The 18,876-nt window shown below is 33.1% G+C and overlaps 3 protein-coding genes across 5 annotated transcripts in view; 2 read left to right on the forward strand and 1 right to left on the reverse strand.

Annotated features, from left to right (window-relative positions):
* Positions 1-523: 523 nt before the first annotated feature.
* On the forward strand, positions 524-6,886 carry LOC125057553 (glutamate receptor-like). Its single transcript, XM_047661320.1, has 9 exons — positions 524-686; positions 1,114-1,306; positions 1,946-2,115; positions 2,744-2,973; positions 3,724-3,823; positions 4,923-5,101; positions 5,304-5,408; positions 5,756-5,922; positions 6,673-6,886. Exons 1-9 carry the CDS (start codon positions 563-565, stop codon positions 6,884-6,886), a joined length of 1,482 nt encoding a protein of 493 aa, XP_047517276.1. The 5' UTR covers positions 524-562.
* A 5-nt stretch (positions 6,887-6,891) lies between these two features.
* Positions 6,892-7,618, reverse strand: LOC125057552. Its single transcript, XM_047661319.1, has one exon. It carries the CDS (start codon positions 7,466-7,468, stop codon positions 6,962-6,964), a length of 507 nt encoding a protein of 168 aa, XP_047517275.1. The 5' UTR covers positions 7,469-7,618; the 3' UTR covers positions 6,892-6,961.
* A 700-nt stretch (positions 7,619-8,318) lies between these two features.
* The window catches only part of LOC125057185 (threonine--tRNA ligase 1, cytoplasmic), an 11,829-nt gene continuing 1,271 nt past the window's right edge, over positions 8,319-18,876 (forward strand). Inside the window, exons 1-13 of one of the 3 annotated variants that reach the window (XM_047660703.1) lie at positions 8,319-8,436; positions 8,898-9,142; positions 9,647-9,664; positions 10,012-10,183; positions 10,598-10,675; positions 12,553-12,810; positions 13,680-13,826; positions 14,123-14,232; positions 15,043-15,198; positions 16,081-16,258; positions 17,247-17,369; positions 17,799-17,977; positions 18,351-18,525. In XM_047660703.1, coding sequence (XP_047516659.1) covers positions 8,386-8,436; positions 8,898-9,142; positions 9,647-9,664; positions 10,012-10,183; positions 10,598-10,675; positions 12,553-12,810; positions 13,680-13,826; positions 14,123-14,232; positions 15,043-15,198; positions 16,081-16,258; positions 17,247-17,369; positions 17,799-17,977; positions 18,351-18,525 — 1,890 coding nt within the window. In that variant the 5' untranslated portion in view covers positions 8,319-8,385. Of the gene's footprint in view, positions 8,569-8,897; positions 9,143-9,646; positions 9,665-10,011; positions 10,184-10,597; positions 10,676-12,552; positions 12,811-13,679; positions 13,827-14,122; positions 14,233-15,042; positions 15,199-16,080; positions 16,259-17,246; positions 17,370-17,798; positions 17,978-18,350; positions 18,526-18,876 lie in introns of those variants that run through there. The other 2 variants (XM_047660702.1, XM_047660704.1) reach the window with 2 other exon arrangements.

The raw sequence follows: 18,876 nt of genomic DNA on the forward strand, positions 1-18,876 counted from the left end.
CTTTAAAAATAACAATAAAATTGAAAATAAAAATGATTGCCTCCCCAACAGCCGCCACCTTTAGAGACGCCTTTTGAAGGGTTGTGAAAGTTCAGAGACTCAGTCACTTTGGTACAAATACCGCATTTGCCATGGAAGGTGTTCAGAGCAGTTGTTCGGACTAATACCTGCAGCTGAGTTTCATCATCGCACGTCAAGGCAGAATACAAAATACTATCCGTATCACCTCGACGTCCGTCGTTTCGCAACTGAGCGTTTCGCAATTTTTGCCGTGCACCACCACTATGTGGAACCAGCTGCCCACTAAGTATTTCCGAACAAATTCGACCCTAGAACCGAACAGGGACCCTAAATCCTTCAAGAAAAGAGAGTATTTCTTAAAAGGCCAGCAACGCATTTGCGAGCCTCCTGGCAATGTGTGTCTATGGGCGGCGATATCAATTAACATCAGGTGAGCCTCCTGCCGTGTTCCTTACATAAAAATATAAAAAATCTCCCTATTAACATATAGATTACAAGTCTTCTAAGATTTCCGTACCGGTGGTTGGTCCTTTATGACGACATGAATAATAGGACAAACGAAAACGGAGAATCGATCAAGAAGCGTCTTCTCGATTTGCCGCTGCTAGCTGATAGTGACTTTGTATTGGCCGAACGAAAAGGAAATATATTTTTGCTTACTGAACGTAAGTATTTGTTTATTATAAGCTGTGAAATTTTTTTCATAAAAATGAAGGTACTTACAATTTCTTTTGAAATACCCTACTTGCAAAAAATATTAAGTAACTTAAAAAATATAATCAACCTTTTTAAATGTAGGCCTCAGATTTCTGTATCTGTTTGACACAGAAATGATATTTTGATACCTTCTGTGCCTGACGCACGCCCTCGACTTTTTGGGTCTAAGGCAAGCCGGTTTCCTCACGATGTTTTCCTTCACCGTTCGAGCGAATGTTAAATCCGCACATAGTAAGAAAGTCCATTAGTGCATAGTCGGGGATCGAACCTACGACCTCAGGGATGAGAGTCGCACGCTGAAGCCACTAGGCCAACACTGTTCGCTTATTTATTGAGTAACTTTAACCAAGCATTTATTATATGGATTCAATACAGTGCACAAGCCATCACCGAATGGATCTACGTACTCACATCCTCGTGGTATTTATGACGGCAGCCTGCAGGACTCAAGACCTCGAAGAGAGTTGTATTGGAGAAGAAAGGATATAATGGGTCATCCTTTGACAATGTCAAATGTAATACAGGAGAGCAACACTACTATTTATCATTTGCCAAGAGAGGATAGAATGTAAGTTTTAATACTTTTGACGGCAAATTTATAATCCTCTTAACTATATAAGAAAAGAGTAAATTCCTTTATTGGTTGTAAAAAATTTGATAAACAATCCCCTACAAAATTAATATGTGATTATTTTATGACGGCAAATATTTATAGTTAGCAGTGTTGGCCTAATGGCTTCAGCGTGTGACTTTCATCCCTGAGGTTGTAGGTTTGATCCCCGGCTGTGCAACAATGGAGCTTCTTTCTATGTGTGCATTTAAAATTCGCTCGAACGGTGAAGGAATCGTGAGTAAACCGGCTTGCCTTAGACCCAAAAAGTCGACGCCTGTGTTAGGCACAGGAGGCTGATCACCTACTTGCCTATTAGATTTACAAATTATCATTAAACAGATACAGAAATCTGAGGCCCAGACTTAAAAAAAGTTGTAGCGCCACTCATTTACTTTAGTTAAATCCTTTTAGTATTAAGTACGAGTTTATTTTTAATATTCAATCACTTTTAATATCACAAACATTCGACAGTCTATTTATATCTCTTTCTATAATAAGAAAAAGTCTCATTCTAAAATAACTCGGGATATCAAAAACTTTACCACTCAGTGCTATTCCTATTGTTACACTTTTTAGTTAATATTTATTCTTTAGGCTCCTTCAGTATGACCCTTTTGCAAAAATATGTTGGAGCCACGTTCGAATGGCATTTGAAATGTTAAATGCGACACCTCGGTACATCTTCAGCTACAGATGGGGTTATATCAAAGACGGGCAATGGTCAGGAATGATCAATGATCTTCGGATTGGCAGAGCTGATTTAGGTACATGTCAAACTCATTATCAAAATAACTTTATTCATATTGGTTTAGTACACTTATGAACGTCAACAGAAAAGATGTTAAATTGATTCTAAATTTACATTTACTACCAGCCCTGCGATTCTGTAACTCATTTTTCGAACTCACACAGCGGTTTTCGTATCGGCAGTCGCTCTCAAATCAGTCGTGAAGCAGTCATTTTATGATTTGGCATTCTGAAAAGGTGGGAGCTTGTAGTTTATTGTTTATCAGAATGCAATTGGCATAAAATGACTGCTGCAAAGAGCAAAGCAAATGGCGGCAATACCAATGAACATATCAAATTATAGGTTTACTGATAGTCTTATTTGATTGTTTAATTTTAACCCTATCAATCGTTCATATAGATTAAACTAAGGAAATCGTACTTAACTGTCATTGAAAAAAATGTCATTAAAAAGAGTGGCGGGGAGTTTATTGCCATTATCTTCCGTTCTACACCCTTGATTTGAGAACTGGCAGTTAATGTAAAATTAGAAGCATTTCATATGTATTTATTTTTTGACGTTCATAAGTGTACATTGTGTTACCTATATGAATAAATGATTTTGAATTGAATTAACATTAGTATATTGTATTGGTTTTTCTGCAGGTACCAATTGCGTCGCTAACTCAAAACGCTTGGAAATCGTAGTTTTCACAGATTCAATTGCGCAGTTCAAAGTGAAATTTATATTCCGTCAGCCGCCACTCTCATATCTAGCTAATGTCTTCGCCATGCCGTTTTCGATAACGGTATGGGTGGCTATAGCATTTTCCACGGTACTGGCTACTGTTTCTGTATACTTCGCTAGTAAATGGGAGGTGAAGAGGATCGGCGTGGTATGTTATTACTAGAGAAAATCACATCACTGTGAACGTACTTAAAAGTTTCGAACAAGGTTATTTATTTGAAACTCTAGGATAATTATGAGAAAGTTGTCAAATCTAACCAATATTCCAATATTTTAAAATTAAAAACGTTATTTGGTTGAATGCGGCAATCTCTGAAACTACTTTTTCGAATTGAAAAATATTTTAGTTTTGGTCCATTTACCTATCGAGAAAACTGAAGTTAAAAATAAATATATTGTTATGGTATTTTTTCAATAGACACTCACTCAGATCTTACCAACAAGTAATAAGCCCTAGCACATGATCTATGGTCCAGTGAATAGGCTATCTCGCTATTACAACTTAATTGGTGTGAATTGTCTAAAAAAAGAAAGAAGAAGAAGAATTACTAACATTGATGAAAATATTGATATATAATTTTCCTACTTACCGTAACTTTGCGTATCACGCAATTAATGATGTTTAAGTTTCTATTTAGTTTTAGTTATTTCTTTCGTGGGTGCTTGTTTAATTTTTTACGTGCTAGTTTGAAATTATATAATAATTGATGTGTGTGTAAAATTAGTGATATCATATTTTCATTTAAGTACATTATTTGATAAACGTTGAAGAACACAAATATTACACACAAGTTGTTTACCTACAACAGTTTACATGAAGTTAAAAATGAGAATTTGTAATCAATTTTTTAAGAGAATTGAAAACTTTTTTAGTGGTCAACATAATTATTACTTACAGAATTCAAGTCAACTTGATGGCAGTGTGGGTGACGCCTTACTTTTAACGATGAGCGCTTTAAGCCAACAAGGATGTTCAAAGGAACCAAAGGGCTTATCAGGTATATTAACTCGCCAACTTGGTAACATTTCATAAAGTAAAGCCATGAAAAATTTAGAATTAATATTTTTGAAGTGAAACTTCTTTAGGCGCATGAGGTTTAGGTTTAGGTTTTTTCGAAGAAAAGGGAGAGCGATTGAGAGAGAGTAAGAAGGGTGAATTAACTAATAGAAATTCTATTTTTAAAATTAAAAGTTCGTAAAGAGCATTTATGAAATATTAGTATTTTATATTTTATGCAAAATATTTTTTGAAATCTCAAATTGTAAATTAAAATGCCACGTGTTTTTAATATCGATGAAATAAGCTAAAAAAATTAAATTTATTCTTTTTAAAATTTCGACACTTTTAATATTTTAATGACAATTAAATTCATTAAATTCCTAACATATTTTCCTTTTTCCCTCCCTCTAAGTCTCGGTGGTCTAAAGTTTTGTATAAATATCGACAAGACTTAAATATTGGTTTGCCAAAGAAGTTTTACTTCTGACATCTGTACTTTGTACGCTCGCACTTTTAAATAAAGTTAATTATTGTTATAACATCCACGTTGCGGTGCTCCGCGACTACACCCGCGTTCACACCGATAAATAAAAATATTTTGACATGATAACGTCTTTAAAATCGTTTTAGTCGGGTGACATGTTCAAAAACTTGTGTCACACCAAAACCTCACGAGCTCGATCGCAGGTATAACGAGAGAGAGACGGACCGATCTCCCGTCTCATCTCAAGCGCTGCCAGTCATTCCGAGAATGTATGAAGAAAAATGTATATCATAGTCGAATAAGTAAACTTGTCATTTTACACCCGAAATTTATCATCAAAAGTGTGAATAAAACGATAGATGTAATTTAAAATTTGAAAAAATTGTTATCTTCATTAATTCCTTACTTCCCAAAAACTTATATCACCAATAAGACGTTATCACGTAAACATCTCGATCGTAAACCTACTTTACAAACAACCAATATTTTTTTATTTGGACAATTAGTTCTCGAGTTAGAAAGTGTTCAAGCAAAAAACAAACTCTTCTTCTTTGTAATTAAGTTTTATTTTTATTTGAAAAACATTTTGTATCTGTTGACTTTATATTTCCAGGTCGCATAATGCTGTGGGTAATTTTCGCCGCCCTCATGGCGTTATACGCTGCGTATTGCGCAAACATCGTGGTACTACTACAGGCACCTTCCACTGGCATTAGAACTTTGGAACAGCTATCAGAGTCCGGCATAACTCTTGGTGCTATCGACACAGACTACAACCGATTTGTCTTTAGAGTAAGCACTTTTTTTTACGTGACCCCTACATCCTAGCCTATCAGACAGATGTGACCGTGTGGCTAAGCAGCACACGGTCACATCTGTCTGATTTTTGTTGTGGGGAGTGTCGAAATCTCCCCTTTCTTAAAAAGGGACATTATTATCTTAAAGAACTCTAAATTTCATATTATAATTTAATACTTTTTCGATTTAATTTCAGATGTTCAACGATCCTGTAAAAGCAGCCTTTTTAAAAAAGATAGAGCCCCCAAAAGGCAAACCGCATTACTATGACCTATATGAAGGCGTTGCGAAGATAAGACAAGTAATTATATTCACTTGCGTTAAGTTCTTTTTTCATTTATTTTTTACAGAATAATATAATAAAATCAATATGCCTATGTAACATTAGAAAACCGCTGTGGTCTATATATGTAACCATAGCAGTCTTGTTTAGGAACGCGACAAATTTTTTATGTTGATTAACGTTAGGCTATCTAATAAATACTTATTTATATATATATATTGTGATATATAATAATAATATTTTTTTTGCCTTAATACGATTAATATTCATAGCTTTAAATATTGCTTATTAAGTTTACATTTTATAGTAAAACAATAGGTATATTAACTTTACATGATGAAGTGGCGTCCTTAATTTTTTTTCAGGGTTTCTTCGCCTTTCACTCCACAGTAGATTCAATCTACAGACGCGCTGAGGAAACATTTCTTGAGATGGAGAAATGTGACCTTAAGGAAGTTGACTTTATGAATGCACGATATCCTTTGGTCCCAATATACAAACATTCACCATATTTGGAACTGCTTAGAGTAGCGTTAGTTATTCATTAAACTTATTTTTGCATGCCATTCTTAATGGACGAGATAGCCCATATTTGTCGTCAATTTATTTAAGAAACTCTCTCCCGTATGCGACAAGATATTATGTGCCTTCGTATGTGCCTCGTAAGAACACGAAATATCTGCGTAATTCGCTTATGTTTCGGGTTTTAGCTAACACAAATTTTGAAGATATTGATATTTTCCACCTTACCAAAGAGGATGTGGTGAGGGAACATTTTAACAAGCGGAAAGTCTTTGACTTTATTTAGCAGTTGTAACTTTTTTTTTAAATATTATGTTGCCGTTTGTTTAATGTTTCAGTTTTTGGTTTTCTAAATCTATTAATGTACCTACTTAGGTACTTATGTTTTCTGTTTCTATATTTTATTTATCAATATAATAGTTTTGGTTTTGTATATTGTTGTGGTTTCTTTTATAATATGGATAGCTGTAAGATTACTTATAAATAAGTAAACAATTCAAGCCAATTATTACCCGTAAGTTGGGTTCTTATACAATAACAAATGTTTAAGTTAAAGGCGTAAAATTTCGTACAATTTCGTCCCAAAACTTCCCTAACAAACAATTTAATTTTACCTTTGCTTGAAAAACGCGCGCGCGGGAAGAAGTGTTGTCGGTAACTATTTTTAAGAGAAGTAAAACTCAGAGAGCAAACCTAAACAAAAAGTGTTCATCAGATACAGTGTAAATATAACCTTTACAATCTTCCATATTTTTTTCAGTTTGAAACGCATCCGTGAATCTGGGATTCAGTCTGCACTCCATGGCCGCATGATTATTCCAAAGCCGAAGTGTACCAATAGAATAACAGCGTTTTCGAGTGTTGGCCTCCTAAATATGCGACCAGTATTGTATTTTATTTTGTATGGTATCGTAGTGTCAGTTTTTATACTCTTCCTTGAAATAATTGTGAATAAAATTATTAAAAAAAAATAATGGCATCGTTGTTACAAAATAAGTTATTATATTTCATATTAGTTACAGCACTTTTGTTTTCGAATAATAAAAAAATTAAGTCAAAACACGTGGTAACTTGCTGCGCTTGTGTACAATTTCCTTCTGACCTCGCAATGTAGTAGTTTTGCGCGGAGAATCGGCTTTTCTTTGCCTCGAATTTCTTTTTCCGGTTTTAGGACTAGACGGCATTTTATTTATAAAAGGCACATCTTTAGAAGTTTTGGATCCATACTTCGGTCCGTGGTAACTTTTTGTTTGAATTTTGGAAATAAATGGTGGTGGAGCATTCTTTCTCTTGGTTTTTAATAACTTATCACTGATTATAATATCTGGCTGGACGGCAGTTGTTTTGTTTGCAGAATGTTTAGTGGTTTCCGCTGGCTTACCTTCGCCGTTTAATATGCCGCCGGAAAGATTGGCAACCATGACACGAAGTTCAGTTAATGTATGACCTTGAAAATTAACATCATCTTGTAGTTTATCCAATTTCTTTTCAAAATGCTTGAATGACGACACAATTCTTTGAAGAGTGTCCATTGGACGAGATCTTTGAAGTGACATGATATCCTACATTATTTTTTTAACATTTAATTTGAACTATAATATGGTAATCTAACTATGCAAAATATTCACATTTTATATTGTTAGCAAATTGAAAAAAATTGACGTACCTACTTTTTACTCTTAATTTTTCATATTCAAACTTAATGGTTATTATAAGTACCTACACCTTAAATTTGATTTGACAGGATGTGTTTTTCTGTTATATTCACAGTGTACATAAAGGCCGATTTACATTACCTTAGTGTTTAGGAGAGTGCTTTAGGATAGTACTTTAGTTGAAACATGTAAACGCTACGCTAAAGAACTTGCCTTTCAAGTTGTACTAAAGCACTCTCCTAAACACTAAGATAATGTAAATCGGCCATAAGGCAAGTATTATCAGGAACGCATGACACAGTACTTTTAATCAAATCTCATACTAAATAACTAAACACTAAAATTGCAAGGTTCGCTTTTTGCTGTAAGTATACGTTTACAAAACTAAACAAATATAAATTTATAATAATTTCACATTATTTAAATTATTTACATTCCAAGGTGTTTTAAACATTTATAATAATTTATGACAATAATAGACCAGTGCAGATAGCCTTTAAAAATAATAAAAAGTGAAAAAAATTACAGTAGGATGAAACCCATTAGAAAAGCAGGGGAATATGATCAAAATGAAAAATTTTTGGTTTCAAAAATTATCGGCACTGGTCTATAAGGAATCATTTTTGTAATGAAAGGTTTAAAGTTAGTGAGTAATTCTGGCAGGCGATTATCTTTTAATATCTGTTTTTAATTTTTATAAAAGTATTCATTCAATAACAATTTACTAGACATTAAACAACCAAGTAAGGAAGTGTCAACGCCAGTCGTAGTTCGTAATCGTTGATCGTTCCCGTCACTGTCAGTTAACAACGAACAATATGGGTGATGCGGTAGTTGCTGGTGTAGAAAATATAAATCTAAAGGAAAAGGCAGGAATTTAATATATTTTAATGTATTTAGAGTGATAAATGTACTACACAAAAGTTTGAATTGCGATGCTAAAGTTGGTCAATATACGTAAGGCTTGCGTGGTGCGCTTCAAAGAGAGCTACGCCACATGGGTCTGTAATCCTATAAACTCCAAAAATTAAAGAAAGTTGAACGAAATGTTGAAAGAAAATATATTAATTACCCACAACGTACTACTACCTAACACAATTATTTATTTAAATATATATTATTTCTTATTTAAACTTTTATTTTCAAGATATGATGACGACATGACTCGTCATCAGAGAAATAACCAATAACATGCAATAATGTATCGCTGCGATATTTCGGCCCTTGCCATGGAAATATTAATCAATATTTGAAATAATTAAGAAAATTTGATCTTATAGTTGTTATTTTTATGCCCAATAAAATATGAAATAAGCATCCTTTTTTTTAGTCTAAAGCAAAAGCCATGAAAGAAAAGAAAAAGAAAGAAGAAACGCCAGGCGGAGTTTCTGAAATGAATCCATGGCCAGAGTACATACAGAAGAGGTTAGATCTGTGGGACAAATTTAAAGCTGAATATGAACAGGATCTTGCTTCAAAGCCGGATATGAGTGTTGTGGTTACTCTACCTGATGGTAAAACTGTGGAAGCAAAGGCTTGGAAGACAACACCTTATGATGTAGCTAAAGGGATCAGGTAAGTGTTTTATCATTTAGAGAATGTAAGTAGATCAGAATAGCGTAATGTTTTCTTTAATTTATAAATTTAGATTTATTATTTAGTTGTGTTGATAGTGGATTAAACAGAAAAAGAACTGAATCAGTTTTATAAACTTCAATAATAATAAATTAAAAAACATTATTAAAATTTTTTATTCTAAGAAATAATCATTGCTAACATATTCCTATTATTATTTATATTCTTACTTCACTCTAAATCTTTATCTAAGCTTCATTAGAATGCTGTTGTTGCGGCTAAAAGTGTGCACTATTAAATTTGATATTCTATTAAACATAACAATTTATTTTTCCATTATTTCAATGTAAACATGACCTATACAAATTGCATATGCATGTTATGTTATGCTTTTTATTTGCTATATAAGTTAATAGCAACTGATGAAATTGCTATTTTGCTTAACACAATAATATAGTAACCATTGGCAACTTAAATAATTTTTCACCTTGTTTGCTCACAAAGCGAGTTTTGGAATAAATAGTAAGTATTTATGATATGCATCAGTGTCATTAACCAGAAAAAATTATAAATATTCAATAAATTTGATTAAAATTTTAGTACTTCTAGGGCCTGCAGTGCACTTACAACCCTCATAATATTTCTGGTGTCCTTAAGTATTTGATAGCATATTATGTATATTGATTTCATGTTTGTTTGTCCCTTAATAAGATCTTGTTATACATTTCAAAGTCAGATTTAGATTTAAAGCAGTGTAAATAAACTATCATATTGTAAATAATTAAAATTAAAACTGTATCAGGATAAGTTTTAGGTGTTTCAACAATACAATAAAAATAATAATTTTAATAATAGCAATTATTTTTCAGCCAAGGACTAGCAGATTCTACAATAATAGCCAGAGTGAATGGTGTATTATGGGACTTAGATAGACCTCTAGAAGGTGACTGCAAATTGGAGCTCCTTAGATGGGACAACACTGATGCTCAGGCTGTCTTTTGGCATTCATCAGCACATATGCTTGGTGAAGCCATGGAAAGGGTATGCATAATAAATACTAGTGGACCCGACAGACGTTGTCCTGCATGATATTTCAAGCAATTAGTAAAGCAAAGTATGAAAGTACCGACTGCAGCGCCATCTGGCGGGCTGATTTGTGAATCTAAACCATTCCCAGATCCCCTTGAACACACACAAAAAATTTCATCAAAATCGGTCTAGTCGTTTGAGAGAAGTTCAGTGACATACACATTCACAGAAGAATTATATATATAAAGATAACATATAGCTAGAGAATTCTTGCTTCTCCTGTCTGTAACAGTAATATTTTAATGTATTGTAAAATGCAAATTAAACTTTATAGTGAATAATTATTCCTTTTACAAAAAAAGCATAATTGTTGGGTTGAGTTCATTACAAGAATTTACAAATTATTTATGTATCTTACTTTTTTAGATATATGGAGGTTGCCTATGCTATGGGCCACCAATTGAAGAAGGATTTTATTATGATATGTTCTATCCAGAGAAAGGGGTAAGTTTTTAACTGAAAACAATGTATGCACTAGAATAGCATAGGATACATATTGGTAGGGGAGCCCAAGAGGGGATTTCGGGATTTACTAAAGCGCGGCAGATTAATATATAGGGGGATACCTTGTACCCGGTTAAGTACCTCCACAAAATATGAGGCCCATATATAAGGCCGCACGTGAAGGAGACAGGATCAGTTTAGTAAAAAAAAATTGACCATCAGAAATTCCCGAGCGCGTCAGATTAAGGTAGGGTGAGTTAATTACATCCTAAAAAGTGTATATTCCACTAATCTGACAATTTGAGAGTGACGGAAAAAAAGGGGAGGGCAACAAAGTTGTAAAAAAAAAACGTCATCTCGACATTCTCGAGCGTAGCTAATTTTTTTTTTATTTTGAAGGAAATAATTCAAGAATAATGAAAAATATATAATCTGACGATTTCCGCAAGCCGAAATAACAAAAATTCGTCGATAAAGTTAAATGCGTGCAGCTGCGTGATGCCTACATTTCCTTAAACCGATCGGAATCTACTAAACGGCGTTCTAAATATTTCCCTCAAAATTACATTTCCTGTGAATTTGAACCGATTCGAGAAATTTTGAAAAATCTTAAAAAAATAAGAAATATTTTTTTTTAAAGTGGTTTCTTTATCGATCAACTTCAAAAACTAATCCGCCTTTGAGCTTAAAAAACCACGTCGATCGCCACCAAGCTGGTCAAAAGCGGTTGATTCGTTCGAGAGATATCGTACACGAAAGAAACCCGAAAAAGTGTTTTTTCGGGATTACTCCGAAATTTGTGGTTCGATCAATTAAAATTGCAAAATTACTTATGAGGATGATAAAACTGCGTCGAATGCCGCCAACCGCGTGAAAATTGCTTGATCCATTCAAAAGTTATTGCGGTTTGAAAATTCCAAAAATAGTGTTCTATGAAACTTCTATCAGACTTTCGAGCTGGGAGAGCTCAAATGCATAGAAATGTTATTTCTTTGAACTCAGCGAGCTCAAAATATCAATTTTAAGCGCCCAGGAATGGAATTAGCGGGAAGTTGCAGGGATGGCCCTTTAGGTGAACCGTTTTTCTATTTTTTTTTTGTCAGATCAGGCGAATCCCTCTAGATAATCGTCAGATTATGAGACAGTACGTTTAGAACATAAAGATGAACCACATATATCTTAATCTGACGCGCTTGAGTATTTCAAAATTGCGATTTTTTTTTTGCAAATTAAGAAAATGGCTGTGGGTTTGCGTCCCATCGAAATCGTCAGATTAGTGAATGAGAGCTTTTTTTTGGTGCACTTAACACTCCCTTAGAAAATCTGACGCGCTCGATAAATTTTTTTTTTTTTTAATTTTCAACCCTTAAATACAACCACCCGCATCATGCAAACGATCAGATTAACATACGTACATTATTAAAAATACGTAGGGCATAGATACTATCAATATCTGACGCGCTCGAGGATGTCCATGCAACAGTTTTTTTTTACATATTTAACTATCTATAGCCGCTTTCCCCACCGATGAAAAGGAATTTATCATATAACATTTTTTTCTTCTTTTTATCTAAGCTTTGCATCCCAATAGGTTTCTACGACGCTCGAGTAAATCCCCATTTAGCATCGTGGGCTCCCCTACCATATAGCATAAAGTATTATAAGTCTCACTCAAAACTCGTAAGTGTAATGGTTGGTTTAATAATTTCAACGCAATAATGGTAATGTAATCATTCATATATTTAGAAGAAAGAAAGAAACAATGTTATACTTTTATTAACTCCCATTCCAAAAGAAATTTAACGGTTTTGATTTTTATTATTAAGTTATTTAGTCTTTATATGGGAGTATTATTACCACATTTTATTATATTCCAGATATCCTCTACTGACTACCCATGTGTAGAAGGCCTCGTAAAAAAGATAGCAAAAGAAAAGCAGCCTTTTGAGCGATTAGAACTAACAAAGGATCAATTACTAGAGATGTTTGACTACAATCCTTTCAAAGTTAGAATTTTAAAAGAAAAAGTGAATACACCAAAAACTACTGTGTACAGATGTGGCCCACTTATTGATTTGTGCAGAGGACCTCATGTTCGACACACTGGAAAAGTTAAAGCCTTTAAAGTTACTAAGGTATGTATGATTGATCAATGAAGAACCGTCAGTCCCTGTTGCAGGACATACACATTTTTTGCAAACCTTTCTTTATTATTTTTTGTTCGTGTACAGTACATGACCCACTTCATCAATTCTTTGATTACCTAGAAAAAAGATTCCTATGGCATCTGCTTTTCTCCAGTGGCATCTCGAAAAAAAAAGGTTGCCAACATACGAAACCAGGCTGGCACACTTCAAGTTGTTGTCACTGGAGAATCGCAGAAAATTAATTGATGTATTGTTTGCCATTAAGATACCTAATAATCAGGTAGATTGCCTCAATCTTTTAACAAACAATGTACCCAGTAGATATCCCAGACATCCCATCATTCCATTTGTCCCTCCTCTCCGGAGAACGCGTTTTGGCCAAAATTCACCAATGTCCAGATTGAGCATTCTGTTAAACAAGCTGGATCTGGATATCCATAGTTGCTCCCCTTACACTTTAAGATCGATTTTCGTTTAAATATTATATATTATATATAATTTAAATTATATTATTGTTTTGCTTAATTTCTTTTTATTATTTCTTATATGCTACGTTTGTCTGTAAGTGCTTGACACATTAAAAATTGTATTTTATTTTTCTTTTATCAATGTATCAGTGTGCTGAACGTTGGCAAGCTTTTATAAATAAATAAATAGATAAATTTTCCTTGGAAATCACATTCTTTCTATTTTGCAATAAACAGCTGAGCAAATAAACCTTGAATAAATAAAGCAAGAAAACCTTCCCAAGCTACTTGATGATTTACTGTTTCACTGTTCTCAAATGCTTTTAAATTAACTTTAAAAATTACTAGGCGTATTATTTGTATTTAAATAGTGATACTGGACTTTTATAGAACTCAGCAACCTACTGGGAGGGTAAATCAGAGGCAGAATCACTTCAGCGAATGTATGGAGTTTCCTTCCCAGAGCCAAAACAGCTTAAGGAATGGGAAGTTATACAGGAGGAAGCTGCTAAGAGGGATCACCGTAAAATTGGCAGGGTGAGCATTTTTTATTATTAAATACACAGTATTAATTGCAAAACTTTTACAATTAATATGGTGTTATCTTAAACTTACAATTACCTAAATGTCATAAGAAAAATCTTTAATATTTTTATATAAGTGGAACGTTATGAAGCGGTAAACCTTAATCTAAAACTTTTAATTTTAGTAAATAGAAACTAAATAAAATTAATGTTTGATTAATATTTTTTTGCCAAACTTAATTGACTTTTCCAAGATTTTAATGTTAGCAAGGTTGAAGTTGAAAGTTAAAATATAAATGTATTTTTCAGGAACAAGAATTGTACTTCTTCCATGAGCTGTCTCCAGGCTCCTGTTTCTTCCAGCCCCGTGGAGCTCACATTTATAACATATTGGTTAACTTTATAAGAGAACAATATAGGTATTTTCTTATTTACATTGCATGATGTTTAACCCGTTCATAAAAATGAAATCTGTCTAATTGCATCTTTTAACTACCCTTTCTGTCAAATTGTGTTTACATACAGATACCGGCAAACATCTTGAACATTAAACAAGGGAGTGGGGGAATGTTTGCGCAGCGCGGGACACAAACGTCACCTGATTTACCAATCACGCGATCGACACGCCCCCCCACAGTGATACCTAAAAATTGCTTCTGTGCAGGCAAGGAAATTGGTTCAAGATGTTTGCCGGTATCTGTATCTGATGTTAAATTCATCATTTTTGTAAATAAAATGTTACCCTTAGTAAATTTTTGGAATTCCTCAAATATTGATGTGAAACTTGTTAAATAACATCTAATTTATTCATAAAAGATGCTTTTACTAACTTAACTTTTCTTATGTCTGATAGCTTTTAAATGTTAGTCTCACTCATAATTAAATTTGTATTGTCATAATTTGTTCAAGCTCTCTGTGGCGAGTTATAAAAAACGTCTTCTATATTATTTAAAATAAAGTAATTCTCAAAGTGAATACAGTCAAAATCTGTTATAACGACATCGAAGGGACTACACATATTGTTCGTAAAAACCGATGACGTTGTTATTAAGTACCTAATACAATAGAATTCAGCCGGGACCTTTGATTTTGGTCAATGTAACCGGTATGCTGTTCTAAAGTATGTCGTCGTAAACGGTTTTGACTGTATTCTATTATTATAGAATTGAGAAACATTTCGAATTCGATACTTTATATTGTAGACACTGATTGAATTTATTTGTGTTTAGGGTTCGCGGTTTCCAAGAAGTGGTAACCCCGAATATGTACAATGCCAAATTGTGGCAGACTTCCGGTCATTGGGCCCATTACGCCGAGAACATGTTTTCATTTGATGTTGAAAAGGAAACATTTGCGTTGAAACCCATGAACTGTCCAGGACATTGGTATGTTGTGAAAATAATTATATCTAGATTTAAATATTTAATACTATAATATATAATAATAAAAATAGGACTTTTTTAAAATCCGGTTTTTAAGTGTTGCCATGCAATTTTGTCCTGCATAATAATCTTCCTTGGAGTTCAAGGATAAATTTAAAAAAAAGCTCCTATTGATTCAGCCCTCTTCAAGCTTTGCGATTATTTCTTTGATAAAACAACATGATTTTACGAATCAATATAGAACAGTTTCTAAGATAATATAAAAATTTAATTAATTGATTAAGCTACTAGAAACACATCAGAAAAATTATATTCTAGAGTCTATGCGGAAAGTGAACCATTGTGAGATTTGAGGTGGCAATAGTGCTAAATTGCCTTTGTTTAGGTTGACACCATAGTTACGTCATATTGGTTAGACAGTCTTAATACTTAATATTAATAAATTTCGATTATTTACTTTACTGAGTAAATTAACGGCAAACGGGCATGTTCAGGCAGGTTTATCAGATGTTAAGTAATACCGCCGCCCATAGACACTAACTTTGCCAGAGGGCTCGCTCTTCGATTTGGTTTTGGAAATATTTTAGTTCAGTTTCAGCTGGTTCCACATAGTGGCGCTGCAAAAACTGCTTTAGCTCAAATTAGTTTGCTTAAAATATTCTTATACGATCAAAGTCTCCGACTCTGATATAAAACCGGCGATGAAAAATAAATTTTACTTGAAATTCGATGAGATTTAGGTTTAGTCTATGATTTACATACTACATCTTCATCGTGAACGAAAATTTATTAGATATTTTGAATTTGGAATCTAGATTAAAAACGTCTGGTTGTGTAAATTATCCAATAAATAGTGTTATCTAAAGAAATATTATTAATTTACAGTCTTATTTTCGACAACCGAGTCCGTTCCTGGCGTGAACTTCCATTGCGGCTCGCAGACTTCGGCGTGCTTCACAGGAATGAGCTCAGTGGCGCCCTCACGGGGCTAACTCGAGTCAGACGTTTCCAACAAGACGATGCTCATATATTCTGTACTTCACAGCATATCGAACAGGAGATGGTAAGTGATGTCCCGATGGGGCTTGGGGATGATATATGATCTTCGTTACTCTCACTACTTAATGGGTTTCGCGACTCTTCACCGGAGAGCGATCTGTTTGGGAAGCTTATGGGGGTGGTATACTGTGGTTTCAGAGTGTACCTGGAGGGGATAAGAGGGTGTACTGTAAATTTTGTAAATCTTAATTGTATTTTATTGTTTTTAGTCTTAAGTTTGGCCATTGAGCTGTTAATAAATAAATAAATGATATAAAAAGAGTGGCGGAGAGTTTATTGCCAGTTCTTCTTTTCCGTTCTACGCCCTTGATTTGAGAACTGGCACTAAATTTAAAATTAGAAGCATTTCATAAATATATACTTTTTTTGACTTTTTGATTTTGACTTTTGATATAATCTGCCAATATTGTAAATACCAACTTCGCAGCAATAGATTCAGCTTATTGGTTTCTCGTCAAATCTTTCATATAGCTCTTTGCTAACATATGTAGCTTTATATATTTTCAACTTTGTGGAAATTTCTTGCCTTTGATGAAAATTACTCAAAACATCAAGTTAAATAATGTTACAAATTCGCGTTTATATCGTACGTACCACAAATAAAGTAATGGTATGTATGTATGTGTAGGGATAAAAAAAAAGGATACGTGTACTTATGTACGCGCGTAAGAAGTTATTCTTCTCTGGCTTTCTTTATTTTTTTTAATATTAAGTAAAATAATAAATAATAAACGTTAATAATTTAATAATATTTAATATTTAGTACATATATTATTCGCGCGCGCTCGGCGCCCGTCTGGTTTAAAAATTTCATACTGATAATTTTGTGTCACGGTGCGCGCGCATCGTAAAATTTCACTCTCACCAATTTTTCATAACGCGCCTAAAGAAGTATAACTTCAATAATTAAAAAATTTTGTTGTGTTGTTGTAAATTCGTAAATTTAATTAGAAAACACATAATTTGCTATAATACTCTATTTTACTTTTCAGATGGGATGTCTAAACTTCTTGGAGCATGTTTACACTAACTTTGGTTTTACATTCCAATTGAAGCTATCAACTAGACCTGAGAAGTATTTGGGAGATCTTGAGGCCTGGAATCAAGCTGAAAAGGTAAGTTCTTGATGTTTCTGTGACACAGTTTGACTGTGTGTTATAAGTTCGCTACTTGACCCTATGTCAATATATATATATATTATATTATATTCATACCTTCATCTGGAAATTATAAAAAATTTTTGGCAAATAACTTAATATAAATGTATGTATAAAATGTAAATATTTAAATTTCGATTTAAATTTCTTATTATAACTTGATCCAAAGTTTGGTTGTAACAATAATAGATAACTATATAATAATAATAAACCTTATTTTACTGTTCACAATTCACAATATAAAGTGAAAAACGATATAGGAAACTATTCTATTAAAAGCAAAAAATTCTTATCAAAATCTTTTTTTAAAACATTGCAACACTTAAAGTTTTATTTAAATTGCTTCCTTAAGGTAGTATTTTAATTTTTTCTAATCTTCTTTTCCAGGCTCTAGAAGATTCTTTGAACAAATTTGGCAAGCCATGGCAATTAAACCCAGGAGATGGCGCGTTTTATGGTCCCAAAATTGATATAACAATACAAGATGCACTAAGACGGTCACACCAATGTGCTACCATACAACTTGACTTCCAACTACCGGAGAGATTCAACTTGACATATGTCAGGTATGTTACTACTGTATATATTTTAAGTTTAGTCTTATAATATAAATTTTAACAGTTTTTAAAATTGTTTAATTTAAATTAAAATAAATAATTGAAATGTAAATTTTCTTTTTTATATTTTCTCTTATTTCAATATAATTTTCAGTGTAAACTTGATTAAGTTTTATTCATATTAAAATAATTGGATTTGAATATGAGTATTAGTTACGAGTTAAATCTGGTTATGAGTAGGTTTGGTCAAAGCACCAAGTCATTGTTTAGAAGCACGGCATCTATAATTAAACTAGCCATGATGATCGCCAACCTTCAAGAAGAATGAGTTTAATTCTAATTTTAAATAATAAGTAAAATTGTTTTTTTTTTTAATTTATAGTGAAACTGGTGAAAAGAAGCGACCGGTGATAATCCATCGAGCCATTCTCGGCTCTGTGGAGAGAATGATAGCGATCCTGAGCGAGTCGTACGCGGGCAAGTGGCCCTTCTGGCTCAGTCCTAGACAAGTGTGTGTCGTGCCGATCGGTCCTGTGTACGATGATTATGCGATACAGGTGATAAACTTATTTTTATAACGATAAATGCTTATTTTCTATTAACTTTAGAAAAATTGTATTTATTATGTCTTATTTTTTATTATTATCCCATACTATTGATAGACAAAATAATCACCCAATATAAGATGTTATTTATTTATCCGAATTAATTTCTATTGAAATTCTGATTGTTACCTACACAAAATAACGCCTTTAGTCACGTTGCTTTGGCTTAGATTCTCCGATCTGCCGAATTCGATTCCTGGGAAAACAAAATTTTGATCTTTTGTCATCATGTCATACATGTTCCTCATTTAGAGGAAAATATTTAATGCTAAAATTGTTAACAGTCTAATGTTATTTTTAATC

Source organism: Pieris napi, chromosome 16 (genome assembly GCF_905475465.1).
Source record: "Pieris napi chromosome 16, ilPieNapi1.2, whole genome shotgun sequence".
Taxonomy (NCBI): Eukaryota; Metazoa; Arthropoda; class Insecta; order Lepidoptera; family Pieridae; genus Pieris; species Pieris napi.

Bases quoted from the DNA above. Each gene is read 5' to 3' on its own strand.
- LOC125057553 (XM_047661320.1), top strand. From the start codon at position 563: ATGAATAATAGGACAAACGAAAACGGAGAATCGATCAAGAAGCGTCTT. The intron at 3,824-4,922 runs GTATATTAACTC...TTATATTTCCAG, and splicing joins GGAACCAAAGGGCTTATCAG to GTCGCATAATGCTGTGGGTA. The intron at 5,102-5,303 runs GTAAGCACTTTT...ATTTAATTTCAG, and splicing joins ACAACCGATTTGTCTTTAGA to ATGTTCAACGATCCTGTAAA.
- LOC125057552 (XM_047661319.1), bottom strand. From the start codon at position 7,468: ATGTCACTTCAAAGATCTCGTCCAATGGACACTCTTCAAAGAATTGTG.